Source organism: Callithrix jacchus, chromosome 1 (assembly GCF_049354715.1).
Source record: "Callithrix jacchus isolate 240 chromosome 1, calJac240_pri, whole genome shotgun sequence".
Lineage (NCBI taxonomy): Eukaryota > Metazoa > Chordata > Mammalia > Primates > Cebidae > Callithrix > Callithrix jacchus.
This window is the reverse complement of record NC_133502.1, coordinates 191,512,124-191,526,031: the sequence shown is the minus strand read 5'-3', so window position 1 is coordinate 191,526,031 and position 13,908 is coordinate 191,512,124. Positions and strand designations below refer to the sequence as shown.

Genomic DNA, 13,908 nt, shown 5'->3' with positions numbered 1-13,908 from the left:
CATTCTTCACATGAACACGCTGTGAGCATTTTCTGTCACTCTGCGCTTTGTAAGTCATATTCTTAAAGGGGACTTTTGCTATGCCAGATAGTTTCAATATTTATGTAGACCAATGCTTTTTTCTCAAGATCAGTATTTTTGTGTCCTAAAACTATACATATATGCGTATGTGTGTGTGTATATATATATACAACTATATACATAACTGTATACACATGTATGTGCATATATATACAACTGTGTGTACACATACACACATATGTATATAGTTATATATATACACATACATACATGTTCATGTAAAAAACATTTGAATTATATCTCAAAGCCTGTTAAAAACATGAATGGCTTGATATTCTAGTGCTAAGGAATGGCTTTATTTAAAACATAGTTTCCAGTAGATTCCTTTAAAAATATTATAGCAGGGATTTCCAGATCACCTCCACTTCCACCTTTTTATAATTTTTGACTATTTTCCAGAGTCATGAATCCAATGAGGTGAAGGTGGAAGAAAGCATTTAGAAAGCCCATAGGTACAGGAGAGCTGGTGTTGGGTGAGGCAGAGTGGGGAGAGACATTCCTTTAAATGGGAGCCTCTGGAACCTGGAAAAAGCAAGGGTGAGGTGGGCAACCTTCCTGCAGAGCTACCAGAGGTGTGGATGATGCCCCAGGCGTGGATGATGCCCCAGCAGTGGATGATGCCCATCTGTGGATGCCCCAGGCGTGGATAATGCCTCAGCAGTGGATGATGCCCCAGGCATGGATGATGCCCCAGCAGTGGATGATGCCTCAGCAATGGATGATGCCCATCTGTGGATGCCTCAGCAGTGGATAATGCCCAGGCATGGATGATGCCCCAGGTGTGGATGCCCCAGCTGTATATGCCCCAGGCGTGGATGATGCCCATCTGTAGATGATGCCACAGGCATGGATGATGCCCCAGCAGTGGATGCCCCAGGTGTGGATGATGCCCGAGCTGTGGATGATGCCCCAGCAGTGGATGATGCCCCAGCAGTGCATGATGCCACAGGTGTGATGCCCCAGCAGTGAATGATGCCCCAGGTGTGGATGATGCCCCAGCAGTGAATGATGCCCCAGGTATGGATGATGCCCATCTGTGAATGATGCCCCAGGCATGGATGATGCCCATCTGTGGATGATGCCCCAGGCATGGATGCCACAGCAGTGGATGCCCCAGGTGTGGAAGATGCCTCAGCAGTGGATGCCCCAGGTGTGGATGCCCCAGACATGAATGATGCCCCATCTGTGGATGATGCCACAGCAGTGGATGATGCCCCAGCAGTGGATGATGCCCATCTGTGGATGATGCCCCAGCAGTGGATGATGCCCCAGGCGTGGATGATGCCCCAGCAGTTGATGCCTATCTGTGGATGCCACCCCAGCAGTGGATGATGCCATAGCAGTGGATGCCCCAGGCATGGATGATGCCCCAGCAGTAGATGATGCCCCAGCAGTGGATGCCCCAGGCATACGTGATGCCCATCTGTGGATGATGCAACAGCAGTGAATGATGGTCCAGGAGTGGATGATGCCCATCTGTGGATGATGCCCCAGCAGTGGATGATGCCCCAGGTGTGGAAGATGCCTCAGCAGTGGATGCCCCAGGTGTGGATGCCCCAGACATGAATGATGCCCCATCTGTGGATGATGCCACAGCAGTGGATGATGCTCCAGGCATACATGATGCCCATCTGTGGATGATGCCCCAGGCATGGATGCCCATCTGTGGATGCCACAGCAGTGGATGATGGTCCAGGAGTGGATGATGCCCATCTGTGGATGATGCCCCAGCAGTGGATAATGCCCCAGGTGTGGATGATGCCCCAGCTGTATATGATGCCTCAGGCATGGATGATGCCCATCTGTGGATGATGCCACAGGTGTGGATGATGACCCAGCAGTGGATGATGCCACAGGCATGATGCCACAGCAGTGGATGATGCCCCAGGCGTGGATGACGCCCCAGCTGTGGATGATGCCCCAGGCATGGATGATGCCCCAGCAGTGGATGATGCCCCAGGCGTGGATGATGCCACAGCAGTGGATGATGCTCCAGGCATAGATGCCCCAGCAGTGGATGATGCCCCAAGCATGGATGCCACAGCAGTGGATGATGCACCAGGCATGGATGATACCCATCTGTGGATGCCCCAGCAGTGGATGATGCTCCAGGCATGCATGATGCCCATCTGTAAATGATGCCCCAGTCATGGATGATGCCCATCTGTGGATGATGCCCCAGGCATGGATGCCACAGCAGTGGATGATGCCCCAGGTGTGGAAGATGCCTCAGCAGTGGATGCCCCAGGCGCGGATGCCCCAGACATGGATGATGCCCCATCTGTGGATGCCACAGCAGTGGATGATGCCCCAGCAGTGGATGATGCTCCAGGCGTGGATGCCACAGCAGTGGATGATGCCCTAGGCATGGATGATGCCCCAGGTGTGGATGATGCCCCAGCAGTAAATGATGCCCCAGGCATGGAAGATGCCTCAGCAGTGGATGCCCCAGACATGTATGATGCCCATCTGTGGATGATGCCACAGCAGTGAATGATGCCCCTGGCATGGATGATGCCCCATCTGTGGACGCTGCAGCAGTGGATGATGCCACAACAGTTGATTATGCCCATCTGTGGATGATGCCACAGCAGTGGATAATGCCCCAGGTGTGGATGATGACCATCTGTGGATGCCACAGGCATGGATGATGCCACAGCAGTGGATGATGCCCCAGGCATGGATGCCCAAGGTGTGGATGATGCCCCAGGCATGGATGATGCCACAGCAGTGGATGATGCTCCAGGCATAGATGCCCATCTGTGGATGAAGCCCCAGCAGTGGATGATGCCCCAGGCGTGGATGCCACAGCAGTGGATGATGCTCCAGGCATGGATGATGCCCATCTGTGGATGATGCCCCAGCAGTGGATGATGCTCCAGGCATGGATGATGCGCATCTGTGGATGATGCCCCAGGTGTGGATGATGCCCCAGCAGTGGATGATGCCCATCTGTGGATGATGCCCCAGGCATGGATGATGCCACAGCAGTGGATGATGCCCCAGGCGTGGATGATGCCCCAGGCATGGATGATGCCTCAGGCATGAATGATGCCCCAGCAGATGATGCTCCAGGCATGGATGATGTCCATCTGTGGATGCCCCAGCAGTGGATGATGCCCCAGGTATGGATGATGCCCATCTGTGGATGCCACAGCAGTGGATGATGGTCCAGGAGTGGATGATGCCCATCTGTGGATGATGCCCCAGGCATGGATGATGCCCCAGCTGTGGATGCCCCAGGCATGAATGCCTCAGCAGATGATGCTCCAGGCATGGATGATGCCCATCTGTGGATGCCCCAGCAGTGGATGATGCCCCAGGCATGGATGATGCCCATCTGTGGATGCCACAGCAGTGGATGATGGTCCAGGAGTGGATGATGCCCATCTGTGGATGATGCCCCAGCAGTGGATAATGCCCCAGGCATGGATGATGCCCCAGCTGTATATGATGCCCCAGGCATGGATGATGCCCATCTGTGGATGATGCCACAGGTCTGGATGATGACCCAGCACTAGATGATGCCACAGGCATAAATGATGCCCCAGCAGTGGATGATGCTCCAGGTGTGGATGATGCCCATCTGTGGATGATGGTCCAGGAGTGGATGCCCATCTGTGGATGATGCCCCAGCAGTGGATAATGCCCCAGGTGTGGATGATGCCCCAGCTGTATATGATGCCCCAGGCATGGATGATGCCCATCTGTGGATGATGCCACAGGTGTGATGACCCAGCAGTGGATGATGCCACAGGCATGGATGATGCCACAGCCGTGGATGATGCCCCAGGCATGGATGATGCCCAAGGTGTGGATGATGCCCCAGCTGTGGATGCCCCAGGCATGGATGATGCCCCAGCAGTGGATGATGCCCCTGGCATGGATGATGCCACAGCAGTGGATGATGCTCCAGGCATAGATGATGCCCATCTGTGGATGATGATGCCCCAGCAGTGGATGATGCCCCAGGCATGGATGCCACAGCAGTGGATGATGCACCAGGCATGGATGATGCCCATCTGTGGATGATGCCCCAGCAGTGGATGATGCTCCAGGCATGGATGCCCATCTGTGGATGATGCCCCAGGTGTGGATGATGCCCCAGCAGTGGATGATGCCCATCTGTGGATGATGCCCCAGGCATGGATGATGTCACAGCAGTGGATGATGCCCCAGGTGTGGATGATGCCCCAGCTGTGGATGATGCCCCAGGCATGGATGCCCCAGCAGATGATGCTCCAGGCATGGATGATGCCCATCTGTGGATGATGCCACAGGTGTGGATGATGACCCAGCAGTGGATGATGCCACAGGCATGGATGATGCCACAGCAGTGGATGATGCCCCAGGTGTGGATGATGCCCCAGGCATGGATGATGCCCCAGCTGTGGATGATGCCCCAGGCATGGATGATGCCCCAGCAGTGGATGATGCCCCAGGCATGGATGATGCTCCAGCAGTGGATGCTCCAGGCATGGATGCCACAGCAGTGGATGATGCTCCAGGCATGGATGATGCCCATCTGTGGATGATGCCCCAGCAGTGGATGATGCTCCAGGCATGGATGATGCCCATCTGTGGATGATGCCCCAGCAGTGGATGATGCCCCAGGCATGGATGATGCCCATCTGTGGATGATGCCACAGCAGTGGATGATGGTCCAGGCGTGGATGATGCCCCAGCTGTATATGATGCCCCAGGCATGAATGATGCCCATCTGTGGATGATGCCACAAGTGTGAATGATGACCCAGCAGTGGATGCCACAGGCATGGATGCCACAGCAGTGGATAATGCCCCAGGCATGGATGATGCCCAAGGTGTGGATGCCCCACACATGGATGATGCCCCAGCTGTGGATGATGCCCCAGGCATGGATGATGCCCCAGCAGTGGATGATGCCCCAGGCATGGATGATGCCCCAGCAGTGGATGCTCCAGGCATGGATGCCACAGCAGTGGATGATGCTCCAGGCATGGATGATGCCCATCTGTGGATGATGCCCCAGCAGTGGATGATGTGCCAGGCATGGATGATGCCCATCTGTGGATGCCCCAGGTGTGGATGATGCCCCAGCAGTGGATGATGCCCATCTGTGGATGATGCCCCAGGCATGGATGATGGCACAGCAGTGGATGATGCCCCAGGCATGGATGATGCCCATCTGTGGATGATGCCCCAGGTGTGGATGATGCCCCAGCAGTGAATGATGCCCATCTGTGGATGATGCCCCAGGCATGGATGATGCCACAGCTGTGGATGCCCCAGCAGTGGATGCTCCAGGCATGGATGCCACAGCAGTGGATGATGCCCCAGGCATGGATGATGCCCATCTGTGGATGCCACAGCAGTGGATGATGGTCCAGGAGTGGATGATGCCCATCTGTGGATGATGCCCCAGCAGTGGATAATGCCCCAGGTGTGGATGATGCCCCAGCTGTATATGATGCCCCAGGCATGGATGATGCCCATCTGTGGATGATGCCACAGGTGTGGATGATGACCCAGCACTGGATGATGCCACAGGCATGGATGATGCTACAGCAGTGGATGATGCCCCAGGCGTGGATGATGCCATAGCAGTGGATGATGCCCCAGCTGTGGATGATGCCCCAGGCATGGATGCCCCAGCAGTGGATGATGCCCCAGGCATGGATGATGCCACAGCAGTGGATGATGCTCCAGACATAGATGATGCCCATCTGTGGATGCCCCAGCAGTGGATGATGCCCCAGGCGTGGATGCCACAGCAGTGGATGATGCTCCAGGCATGGATGATGCCCATCTGTGAATGATGCCCCAGCAATGGATGATGCCCATCTGTGGATGATGCCCCAGGCATGGATGATGCCACAGGGTGGATGCCCCAGGCGTGGAAGATGCCTCAGCAGTGGATGCCCCAGACATGGATGATGCCCATCTGTGGATGATGCCCCAGCAGTGGATGATGCTCCAGGCATGGATGATGCCACAGCAGTGGATGATGCCCTAGGCATGGATGATGCCCCAGGTGTGGATGATGCCCCAGCAGTAAATGATGCCCCAGGCATGGAAGATGCCTCAGCAGTGGATGCCCCAGACATGGAAGATGCCTCAGCAGTGGATGCCCCAGACATGGATGATGCCCATCTGTGGATGATGCCACAGCAGTGAATGATGCCCCTGGCATGGATGATGCCCCATCTGTGGACGCTGCAGCAGTGGATGATGCCCCAGCAGTGGATAATGCCACAAGTCAATTATGCCCATCTGTGAATGATGCCACAGCAGTGGATGCCCCAGGCATGGATGATGGCCCAGCAGTCGATGATGCCCATCTGTGGATGATGCTGCAGCAGTGGATGATGCCACGGCAGTGGATGCCCCAGGCATGGATGATGCCCCAGGCATGGATGATGCCCCAGCAGTGGATGATGCCACAGCAGTGGATGATGCCCCAGCTGTGGATGATGCCCCAGCAGTGGATGATGCCACAGCAGTGGATGATGCCCCAGGCATGGATGATGCCCCAGCAGTGGATGATGCCACAGCAGTGGATGATGCCCCAGCTGTGGATGATGCCATAGCAGTGGATGATGCTCCAGGTGTGGATGATGCCCATCTGTGGGTGATGCCACAGCAGTGGATTATGCCGCAGGAGTGGATGATGCCCCAGGTATGGATGATGCTGCAGCAGTGGATGATGCCCCAGGTGTGGATGATGCCCATCTGTGGATGATGCCCCAGGAGATGATGCCCCAGGCGTGGATGATACCCCAGCTGTGGATGATGCCACAGGCATGGATGATGCCCCAGCTGTAGATGCCCGTCTGTGGATAATGCCCCTGATGTCCCAGCCATGGATGATGATTCAGCTGTGGATCAAAGCCAACAGTTGTTTTCAAGAAAAATCTAGTACACAAGTCATTAGTGAGATTTATCAAGAAAAAGGGAAATCACATAATTACTATCAGAAATTAATAGGAAGACAACCACAGAGAGAGCAGAGATTACAAAACAATCAGTAGACATTATGAATACATAACTTGTTTTAAAGCAACGTTTTGTTTCACTTTGGCTGGTGTCCATATGCTGCAGTAGCCGGCCAATAGTGAGAGTCTCCTCATGGAGGAGGCTTGGGTTGAGGCTGAAGTCTTTAACACGCATGCACAAGAGAGTTGCCATGAGAGGATGGAAACCAGGCTACCAACCAAGTGCTGCACAGAGTTCGTACCTGTCCCTCTCCTCATCATTTTCAGCTGGTCGGATTTGAGCATTTTAGGGCTTGGGAAGATAATATTACTAAATCTACTAAAAGACATCACTGACCCTTATATGCTTTGGCCAATTGCTGAGCAAATTAACTTCACAACTGAAGTGGGCCGCATTGGTCAGTGTGGTCCCCCACTCCTCTTAGAATTTGTGAGCTTGCGGCCTGCTGGAGGGTGGACGGTGAGAGTAGGGGGAAGATCAGGAAAATAACTGATATTAGGCTTAATATGTGGATGATGAAATAACCTGTACCACAAACCCTCGTGACACACGTTTACGTATGTACCAAACCTGCTCATCCTGCACAGGTTCCCCTGAACTTAAAAATGAAACAAAAAAGGATCTGTGAGCCGACCCAAACACCTGGGGATCTTTGTGCTTTTCACACTGATGATTACGCCGGTCTGTGGGGAGATGTACCTGTAACTGCCCTGGGTTGTGTGACCATGGAGGCCACTTTATGACAGGCAGTGTCTGGGACTTCCTTAGGGCTTATACATGAATGCTAGCCTCCCTGCATGGTGGTGAACACCCCATGACTGAGAGCATGCCAGTAGTTGCCAGTGTCAGCACAGGCCCACACTCCTGGGTTTGTGTTTTCACTTTCATTCAGGAACTCAGGAGCTGGGGCCACCCCCTGGCCCTTCAGGTTCTCCACCTGAGCTGTGAGGATAATAAACCAGACCCAGGGATGGCTCTGGTGAGGGTGGAGGAGTCACTGTACAGACAGTAGAGTGGGGCTGGATTTTATTCTTTAAAAGTGGACACTGGAGAATGGGCTATGTAAATGGGAAATCTCTCCTGAGAAAACAGCCTCACCTTCACAGAAGCACACACAAAATTCACACACATGATGCAGCCTCACACAAGACACCACCAATCCTCAAGCACCCAACTCAGTACCAGCCAAAAGGGAGCACAGCTGCTGCCTCAAAATTAGGCCACGATTTTCCCCTGGGGAACTCAGGTTTCTAAAAAACACTTTCACTATGCTTATTCCTATCACAATCCCAGAATCAGGGTGGCACTGCACATTGAAACCAGCTTTTTTTTCTTGACAATAATTCCAGAATACTTACCAGAGTCACACTTCAGATGGAACACCGGCACTACCTGCAACACAGAAACAAAGCTTTATGAGGAGCACGTCGTGCTGTGGATTGCTTACAAAAGGTTGTTTCTCTCAATGAATACTGAAAACCTGATCACAAACTTAGCTGCTACACTAATCAAAACAGCATGGTACTGGTACCGAAACAGAAATGTAGACCAATGGAACAGAAGAGAGGTTCATTGGACAGGACAGAATGGGCGGCCACAGAAGCCTGGGATAGATTTTATGTCCCCACAACACAGCAGTGAGCACACTTCATGGTGTGCTGATGCTTACCAAATGGTACAACTGAGGACTGGGCGATTCTGTTTGATTGTATCTGTTTTTATTCCAAGAGGCTCGACAACATGCTCCATGGAAGCATGATCCTTCAAATGCACTCATCTATCCTTTCAGTCATTTTTCACTCCCTCAGCCAAGAGCTTCTCCATCTGGGTTTCTGCAACACCAATCTCAAACCCATAAAGCAATAGGTCACAGCAACACCGCTAAGCTCACACGCCCAGCTGCGGAAGCAAACGTCACTTTACGGCAAGTCTACTTCGTCACTACAGGCAGTGCAGCATGTTAGTTTATAGATTAGCCTTTGGTGTTAGAGAGATCCAGCTGTGGGCGTGTCTCGTGAATAATTTACTTAACCAAGACTCACATTCCTCATCTGTATAATGAACAGAACCAAACTAATTATGCCTCAAAGTGACTGATGCTTCAAAGAGGCAACATAGAGAAGTGACTACATAGTATCCATGACTTAAATGTATATCAGTTATCCTTCACAGTTTAATAACGTAAGCAGCTGTTATCAAGTACAGTCGTGGCACAGTGACATTTTGATCAATGATTACTTACATGGCTGGGGTCAGATGGGCGTACACAAACCTACTGGCCTGCATCATTAGATTAAAACAAAATTTTTGGTTAAAAATTTTAAGTAAGATGCTATACAATTGAAAGACTAGCCACAGTGATGGAATTTTTAGGGAGAGATAAAACTAAAAGTGCACAAGGATTTGGAGAAATGTCTCCTCACATATGCTGCTACAGGAGCATGAATTAGCATCACCATTCTGAAAAATATTTGACACTATTCATGACAATAAAAGATACATTCCCTTCTAACAATCTACTTCACAGAAATGAGTGCCAGTATTATTCCAAAACCAGTTACACTTATGAACATGAATGAATTTCAAATCATAATGTGAGCAAAAAAGCCAGACACTGAGAATCACATATTGACTTATTCTATGTATGACAGTCCAAACCTGGAGAGGTCTAAACAAGTCATTAGCAGTCAGAGCAGTTCCCTTAAGGAAGAAGATGATTAAAAGAGGAGGGAAATTTCAGGGAGGAACTAGGGATGTCTGCACTTGTGCCATCTCAACCTCTCAGATATCAGGGTCCCAAAAGAGGGTGCTGGCAATATTTAGGTGGTTCAAAGGTCTCATGAAGAAAAGCAAATGACAATGACAGGCAGCAGCAAACTCAGTTCTTTAATGAAGTGCCCCAGGCTGGATAGAGGGTGCCCACTTAGTTTTGCATCTTACTATGTAAAATGAGGATCCTCCAAAGATAAAAATGTCATCCATAGCATGGACAGAATTATGTGCCATCAGCACATTTTATCCTATGGAGTTTCCTGTACAACTTTTAGCAATCTGTGAATAAAAGGTCCAGAACTTAACTTATAAATATCAACTTAGAGAACAATGGAAGCCTAATTTTTGAAGACAGAAAATAGTGTAATGCCATCTTCTGTGGGAAGGAACTCTTAGTTTCCCCCAAAATTAAAGAACTGGAGAGAAAGAAGCCTCATCTCAGAATCTGTGGTAGAAGTGGGAAGTGGAGGCTACAAAGATGCTCAAGGTCAGACTCCCTCTCTGCCTTCCCAGGAGACTGGAGATGCACCAGTGAGCCCAGATTGAATATTCACTCTCTCATCCACCCCTGGGAGATCCCTTTAAACCCGCAGAGAAAACAAACATAAATGTGCTATGACAAGTCTTATAAGTTCAGAGGGTGATTATCAACTTCCCCTTAGCACACAGCAGAGCTTTTTCTCTAAGTTCAAGTAAATGCCTGTGAGAAAGATGTTCCCACAGATTCCTTCCTTTCCTTACAGATGACACTCAATGCCCAGCGCTACATCCCTTGTGCATAATCCCAAGGAGTGCCAAGTAATCTAAACCAAAGGTTTTGATGTTTCACTGGGCAGAAAAGAGCAGGCATATTGCAGAAATCATCTCTAATAAACACAGCACCCTCATAGCCCAGAGACACAGTTCCTACCTTTATGACAACAAACTTTGAAAAGAGCAAACCAATCCTTGTGCACATTTTCATTTTCTTTCTGATTTCATACCCACTGCTTCATCCCCTCAAGCAGCAAGGATAACCTGAAGGTGAAGGCTCTTAGGAACCCTTTCCCATTAGGTCCTACCTGGAAAGTAGATCCCTACCTTGGGGGTCATCTTTGTGGGGTTTGAAGTTGCTCCCCAGAATCCAGCCTTTACAAACAAAAACGTCAGGACAAGTCATTAGAAAGAGTGACTCACCCACTCCTCTTCCAGCAGCTAAAGCCATGCGGCCTCGCACATCATTCCCTGGTCTTTGTTCTGAGTTAATAAACCTTCCTACAGCCTCTCTGGCTGGAGTTCTATATTGGCCAAATCACTTTCTCTCAGGAGACCCCCAATCCTCCTTCCCAGCAGGATCCCAGAGTCAGGTTTCTATACACTCAAGCGGCAAGCTGGTCCCTCATGATGTGAGTTACTTCATGGTACTTACTTCTCGCCCTTTCCTGGGATGTTCTCTGCAATTATACAAAAACAACATTATGAGGCTGAGACTCTGTGGTGCACCCCTTGGCAAGAGTAGAAAACAAGAGTGGCCCAGCGGCTGAGCCATAGGTCAACATCCCCAAAACCATGAGGATGCTTATGGAAAAATAAGGTCTTTCTTCACAGAATTCACCTTTAAAGTTGATTTAATAGGCAAACACACAATGCTTAATCCAAGGAGAAAAACGTGTTGAGGAATGTGCCTCTGCACTACAGCCGATAATGGATGCTGTCATTTGAAAACCTCCCAGTGGATTGCATGTTTTTTGGGAAGACATTCCCACTGAATTTCACCCCCACAAAGAGAATTGCATATGCTGTAAATAATGTACATTTTCAGATTTTCACATCCAAATTAACTGAGAAGAAATCACAAAAGCAAAATTTCTTTAGAAGACAAAGAAAAGGAGTCTTACATAGAGGTCTTCCTCCTCCAGATCTTCTTCCTCTGTCCAGGATCTGAGTCCGACCGTGCTCGCCTGGTCATTTGAAGACACTGGAAGTACAAAGGGGAAAGCTCAGCACCCTGGTGGTTGGTGGCTGTGAGTTACTCAGGGAGCTTTGCTGGATGTGGGGTATGGAGGTGGGTGATGATCAAGCATGGACTGAGTTGCTGTGCTGTCCCCCTGGGTGGAAGAGGGCTGGCAAGGGAGGGCAGCAGGAAAGAGATGAGACATGGAGGTCTCCGCCTCATACTAGAGCATCATGCAGCAACACAAGAGTCAACCGAAAAGGGAAACTCAAATGCACACTAAGGTTCAATGGAAGAGTGCCTTTCTGCCTCTCACACGTTTTGAAGCTCTTTTAAACAAACAGCATATTCAAGACTATGGCAGTACTCTAGGACCCAATCATGCTGATGCTACATTTAGCATCAGTTTTAAAGATACATAATAAAAACCTGGGTCTACCCAGGCCCTTATCTGAACCCACTATTTTCTATTGATTCACGGTTTTTAAATTCAACCAATTGACAATAAAAAAATCTTGAAATCTTCCTTATGACCTGGAGCCCCAACCTTCTCCCACTTTCAGTTGTCCTGTCTTTCTCAAGGAAAGAAATTGACATCTTGCATGTATTAATTGATGTCTTATGTCTCCCTAAAACATGTAAAAACCAAACTGTAGCCTGATCACCTTGGATATATGTACTCAGGACTTCCTGGGGCTGTGTCACTAGCATGTCCTTAACCTTGGCAAATTAAACTTCTAAATTGATTGAGACTGGTTTTATATAACCTTTTGGTTTGCAATGTGTAATCATAGTGAAGTTTATTTTTTAGAAGAGGACACTAGGGATTTATTGTGTCAAATAGATATAACAATATTTGTTTATGTGATTTATGTCCCAAGAACATTTTTCCATTTATGGATTCACTTGAAGGAAAATGGCTGTCACATAAATGGCTGTCGCTGCAGTTCTGCTTTTTAGAATTTTCAATCCTTGAATAAAAGCTAAGTTAATCAGACAGGTGTATTCAATTCTAGGCAAAACAGTCTATTTTAGTTAAGTACTAAACTTTTGTTATACTCAATGATGGAAGAATTGGAAACATTGAAGTTATATTCTATAAAACAACTGGTGTTAATCACATGAATAGTTCCTTCTTCAGTCCATCTTTCCTTTGTCATGCATATGCCATAATTGCCTATGGAGGATACCTATACTTTTTTGCTGTCTTGTCATTGTGTCTAACGAATGTAGTTTGCAGAATTTGATCATTTCTAGGTCTTCTGGTGATAAGAGTTTTCAACCATCTCAAAAATATCTCATTCATCTTATTTGTTTGGGGCCAACTGCTGAGGAATGTCTCAAATACTGTGAACTAAATATACATTTATGATAAAGGAGGGAAGCCATGGGAATAGCAACATTAGGTTTCTTTCTTGTGCATTTTCCTTCACATTTCCACATTCCAGATTCACTTCAGATTCTGAAGTCTAGGGTTTAAAAGATAATTGATGGTGGAAAAACAAAAGCACAATAGACCTTCCTATGTTCTTCCAGTCAACACAAAAAGGGAAGTTAGGTATGCAGAATCTAATCAGAAATACTGCATTTTATTCTATGGAAAAATAATAAACATACAATAGCATGAACAAAGAATTAGAACTATAAATTATGGAATAAGTAGGCAAAGTATTTCTTGAACAACCTTACTACACCAACTGGAAGGACACCATTCAGTAGGTGAATATGAACAGACCTTCACAGTAACAATATACTTGAGAAGAGAAGTATGAAGCTGAGAACTTCTTTCACATTCTGCATATGGAAAATTGGAGATAGTCTACAACAATGCTATTCATGCTAATAAATTAATCAAAATTGCAGAGTACAAGGTTAACACTCAACGGCAGTTGTGTTAATATGCACTCAATATCAACAATCCAATAGCAAGATTACAAATGTAATTCCATGGATAATAACCTCTGAAATCATTAGATACTTAGAATCTAACCAATGAGATGAAATACTCATAACCTGGTAAGAACAGAATGTGACTGAAAGAAAATAGAGAAGGTACAAATAAATGAAGAGGCATCCCGTATTCACAGACAGGAAGACAAAATTTGACTAATACACAATACTACAAAATGATCCAAAGATGCACAACTA

General features: G+C 48.4%; 1 protein-coding gene across 17 annotated transcripts in view; it reads right to left on the bottom strand.

Moving 5' to 3' along the window:
- Positions 1-358: 358 nt before the first annotated feature.
- The window catches only part of LOC108590381 (uncharacterized), a 71,182-nt gene continuing 57,632 nt past the window's right edge, over positions 359-13,908 (bottom strand). For 12 of the 17 annotated variants that reach the window (XM_078334703.1, XM_078334717.1, XM_078334711.1 and 9 more), the window contains 5 exons: positions 11,705-11,784; positions 11,236-11,260; positions 10,908-10,955; positions 8,414-8,447; positions 359-6,937 (listed from right to left, as the gene is read on the bottom strand). In XM_078334703.1, the coding sequence (XP_078190829.1) occupies positions 8,419-8,447; positions 10,908-10,955; positions 11,236-11,260; positions 11,705-11,784 (182 nt within the window). In that variant the 3' untranslated portion in view covers positions 359-6,937; positions 8,414-8,418. Of the gene's footprint in view, positions 6,938-8,413; positions 10,887-10,907; positions 10,956-11,235; positions 11,261-11,704; positions 11,785-13,908 lie in introns of those variants that run through there. The other 5 variants (XR_013521133.1, XR_013521145.1, XR_013521136.1 and 2 more) reach the window with 4 other exon arrangements.